We start from the raw sequence: 4308 nt of genomic DNA on the forward strand, positions 1-4308 counted from the left end.
GCAAACCGTTTCGTGGTTTTGTGTTAACGGGATCGAAGCCCCCTTCTTCCCCAATTTCGCCATCATCGACCACCACGCCTCGCCGCAATCCAGCCTATCCGAGCTGTCAGAAACTGCCAGATACCCTCGCTGTCAGGCACATTACATCACTTGGAGCAGTGAGTTACACGCTTGGCGTTGACGCCCTTGCTGCCGAGAGCCCACTTCGCCTCCGGATACCTCCTCAGAAGCCTATCACGATCCTGGCATTTCCGCCATCACCTCCTTTGGAAACGCGGCAGCCCGCGATACTACGCACCACCACCCCCCGACCCCGGACCTCTTGGACGGGGCCCAACCCAGCCCGGCTATCGCTATCGCTGCCGTGGCCCTACGGATTGACTGTTCTGCTCGACATATCCCTTGATTACCTGCCCACTGCCCGGCATGTCTAAATCCAATCAACCTGCCGTCATCAGGACGGCTCCCATCGCCATCGCTCCTAAGCCCGTCCGCCAAAACTCCTATCGGCAAGACAGCTGCAGCACCTCCCAGTCCTACCGCAGCATGCCCGGTCTCGAGTCGGCCGAGGCCTCCTACACTGGTCGAGCCCCAAGCCCTTGCGACATTTGCCAGCGCTTCCGAATCAAGTGCACTCTGACCGACGACGACGAAGAGGGCTGTCTGCCCTGCCAGAACCGCGGCTCTGAATGTTCTTTCGTCTCGAGCCCCCCCGCAAGGAAACGGAAACTCAACGGTCATCTCGCCGACGACGGGAAGCGAAGGTCAGTCAGTCTTGTGCTCTTCCACGTGGTTCGCGCGGCGCCCGCTCACCCCCCTCCCCCTTGGCCCTGTCCTGCCTGCCTGCCTGCCTGCCTCGCATCGTTCCGGCTTGGCTGGTTCCGCCACTTTCTTCCTACTTACATGAATGCACCTCCTTCCACCCCCTCTTCTGCTATCATACTACCCTCATCGGCACTCATCTTGGTCACGCTCCCCTTGACGATCTCTAACATGTGATTGGTCCAATAGCTCTCCAGGGAGGTCTGATATCAGGCGGAGACGTCAACCTCAACCCAGTCTCTCTAGCACTGCCGGCAGCAGCTCATTCATCGAAGACATGGCCAACGTCGGCGGCCCAACCCTTCTCAAGCGAACGCTGGGACTCCAGAACGACCGTTACAGCCAGTACATCGGACCAACCACCGACTTTGAGCCATCCCTCATCAACCTTTCACCCTTTGATCCCCACGACGAGAGCCTCCTGTCACGAGGCACCCTACGCAAGGTTAGTGACGACGAGACGTTCCTCATGCTCCCGGACATGAACACGCCAGGGTACGAGCATACCCTGGAGGACATCGAGGAGGTCGAGGCTGTCGTTCGCCCCCATGGGAAGAAGCTCGTCGACCTCTACTATCGCATCGTCCATCCAGGGTTTCCCATTATCCAAAAGACGGTTTTCTTGGAAAAGTACGAGCGAGGCTATCGTGAATTCTCGCCACCCCTGCTGGCTGCTGTCTACATACTGGCAATCAACTGGTGGGATCATGACGAAGATCTTCGGCGAATCCCCAGGCCTGATGTACGGGAACTTGAGCGGCTGGTGCGCACAACACTGTCAGACGCCATGTATCGACCAAAGCTGTCCACCATACAAGCCGGGCTGCTTCTCTCCCAGAGACCAGAAGGCGACCAGTGGGCGCCGACCGCGCAACTGGTGGCCATTGGCCAAGAACTTGGCCTGCACTTGGATTGCACGGGATGGAAGATACCGCCCTGGGAGAAGGGTCTCAGGAAGCGGCTTGCTTGGGCCTTGTACATGCAAGATAAATGGGGAGCGCTTGTGCATGGTCGGCCTTCCCATATCTTTGCATCAAACTGGGGCGTAAGGCCTCTGACAGAGCACGACTTTCCCGACGTTGAATGGGACGAGAATGACTCTGAGGATCAACTGGAGATTGAGAGGGGCCGCACACTCTTTTCACAGATGGTGCACCTCTCCCAGATTCTCTCCGAGATTCTCGACACGTTCTACACGCTGCAGGCGAAGCAGACAGTTACGAACAGCGGAGCCCAGGGAACGCATCTAGTGCTGTCTCTCGCCAAGCCAATCCAGCTGAAACTCAAGGAGTGGTATGCAGGACTACCCACGGCTATCCGCATGGACAATTCCTTCACGCCCTCGGCAGCTTCGACCAGCCGCCTATCCAGCATTGGGTATCTGCACTTGGCATATTTCGCAACTGAAATCACCCTCCATCGACGTATCATCCGCTCGCTCGCTGCGCCCGCATCCGCCCTTGATCCGTACGTCCATCATATTTGTCGGAGTGCAGCCAAAGCCCGCCTAATCTCGGCCATGGACTTTGTCAACCGATTGAACCCTTCGCACATTCGTTCCTTTTTGGGTATTTCGGCGTCAAAAACGAACTTTGCGCCTCATCGGCACGTTTGGCTCGCTCCTCTGGGCTACGACTCCGGGGGAGGGAGGAGGGCGGACTGGTATCCGCCGAAGTCCTGGCGAGATACCGCTGGGACACTTTCGGTTAGCTCCAAGCCGGGTGAAGGCACGGGACTGACGGCATTCGCTATGAAGATGCTCGACATATCCACGGGACTGCTAAAGAAGCTCCCAGAAAAGCCGTCCATGAGCCGCAGCGGCAGCGTGGCCGACATTGCAGGGAGCGTAAGCAGCGGTCCGAGTGGCTTGTCGGCTCTGAGCAGCCTAGCCGGTGCTCCTTCGCTGGGAAGCTTTAGCGGGCTGCCGAGTCGTGACGCCAGCAATGCTCACAGCCCCCAGAGTTTGGAGGATGTGGACGAGAGCAGTGATGAAGACATGTATGATGATTTTGCGCCGACGGTTGGCATGACGAGAATGGCTGGTTAATGGTCCGGAAGTCACCGGGCACAGGTTGAGATGAGGTCTCTTCTCGGTGGATGTTCATTTGAGGACGTACAGAGTTGTCTTTCCGTCAGGCGGACACAGCATGAGCGATGATCGACATTGTAAAGGACCCTGCGTGCAGGACAAGCCTTGTTTCACGACGATACAAATACCCCTGGAATGAATCCTGGAATGAATGAGCTGGACGTGGTAGATGGCCTGAGGGTCAAAGGAGAAGATTCGGGCACTTGATGTGTCCTTGATATGTCGCGAGTTGGTATGCACCGTATGATGTAGAGAGCGATGTCGAAATGAATAAATGGACTTGTCAACGACGAAGGCTCATGCGTCGGAGTTTGGTGAGCAGGTCGAGACTGGCCGCATGCTTCTCGGGATAGACCAGCGGCTCAGGAGCTTCAGGCCGTGATGTACCACTCTTTCATGTTGAGTAATGGGGTGCGAAATCGAGTTGTCCGCATGGTATTGGAGTCTGAAGCTGTCCGGAGATGAAAGCAGGGTGGCAAACCCTATATACCAGTGAAAGATTTCCGTATGAAGGTGAGCGGGATTGCGACCATGACGCCATGAGGCACGCCATCGTGGCGTGCGCGTGCCGTGCCGTCCGCGTTCTGCGCCTCCGCCTGGGGTAACGTAATCGGAACGACGCGGCTCACACATGTCCCTCTGGCGCTGGGCCCGGATGGCGCATGGGTTTTCAGTATGATGGTGCTATGAACAGGCGTCGTGCGTGACCGGGGCATATGGTGGTGAGGCAGCGCCTGCGAGTGCGGTTGAGGCGGCGGGCGGGGAGACGGCTCGGATGGGGGTGAAGATTTTGTGTTTGTCTCTTTTGGTATTCACCATGAGCGCTGAGTTGACTTGGCCAAAGATAAAGATCCTTGGGTCTAGAGTCGAGCAACACTAGGTCGTCTTCTATCTTTTACAGGTGTCTGTCTCGTTGGGTTTGGTGGCATTTCATGATTTGCTTGCTAGAATATCACCTTGCAACTAGACGTGTCAGTCCTGGCCTTGGGATATCTCATGGTGTGGAACTAGGTGGTCTGGTCATTTTGTGTACGGGCGTTGCTGTGGTAGTACGCCGAGACGAGGACTTGGGCACGGGTGAGCAGCAGAAAAAGAAATAGGTTCCGACGATCGTTCATAACTGCTACCTGTTGTAGAGATGGTCCAAGGGCATCAAACTCAGGGCACACGCATGATAGCATGGGATGAGAACTGACACGCATGCTTCTTCGCATATTCAGACATCTTCCCAGACGCGATCTCACAGAGGTAACAAGGGATTCTGAAAGCAAGGCATCCCGGCAGAACTCACGCAATATCTACACTGCCTTTCTCGTCCTCAAAAGTCCTCACGAGTAGCCTCCAACAGCCCAACCATGTACATGTAAACCACAGTCCGACGCCCGACACGCAACCCT

The 4308-nt window shown here is 56.4% G+C and overlaps 1 protein-coding gene across 1 annotated transcript; it reads left to right on the forward strand.

Annotated features, from left to right (window-relative positions):
- Positions 1 to 426: 426 nt before the first annotated feature.
- Positions 427 to 3343, forward strand: VDAG_10045 (transcriptional activator protein DAL81; the record flags this gene model as incomplete). Its single annotated transcript, XM_009651309.1, has 2 exons — positions 427 to 764; positions 1012 to 3343. 2 exons carry the CDS (start codon positions 427 to 429, stop codon positions 2867 to 2869), a joined length of 2196 nt encoding a protein of 731 aa, XP_009649604.1. The 3' UTR covers positions 2870 to 3343.
- Positions 3344 to 4308: the final 965 nt, after the last annotated feature.

Source organism: Verticillium dahliae, genomic scaffold (assembly GCF_000150675.1).
Source record: "Verticillium dahliae VdLs.17 supercont1.31 genomic scaffold, whole genome shotgun sequence".
Lineage (NCBI taxonomy): Eukaryota > Fungi > Ascomycota > Sordariomycetes > Glomerellales > Plectosphaerellaceae > Verticillium > Verticillium dahliae.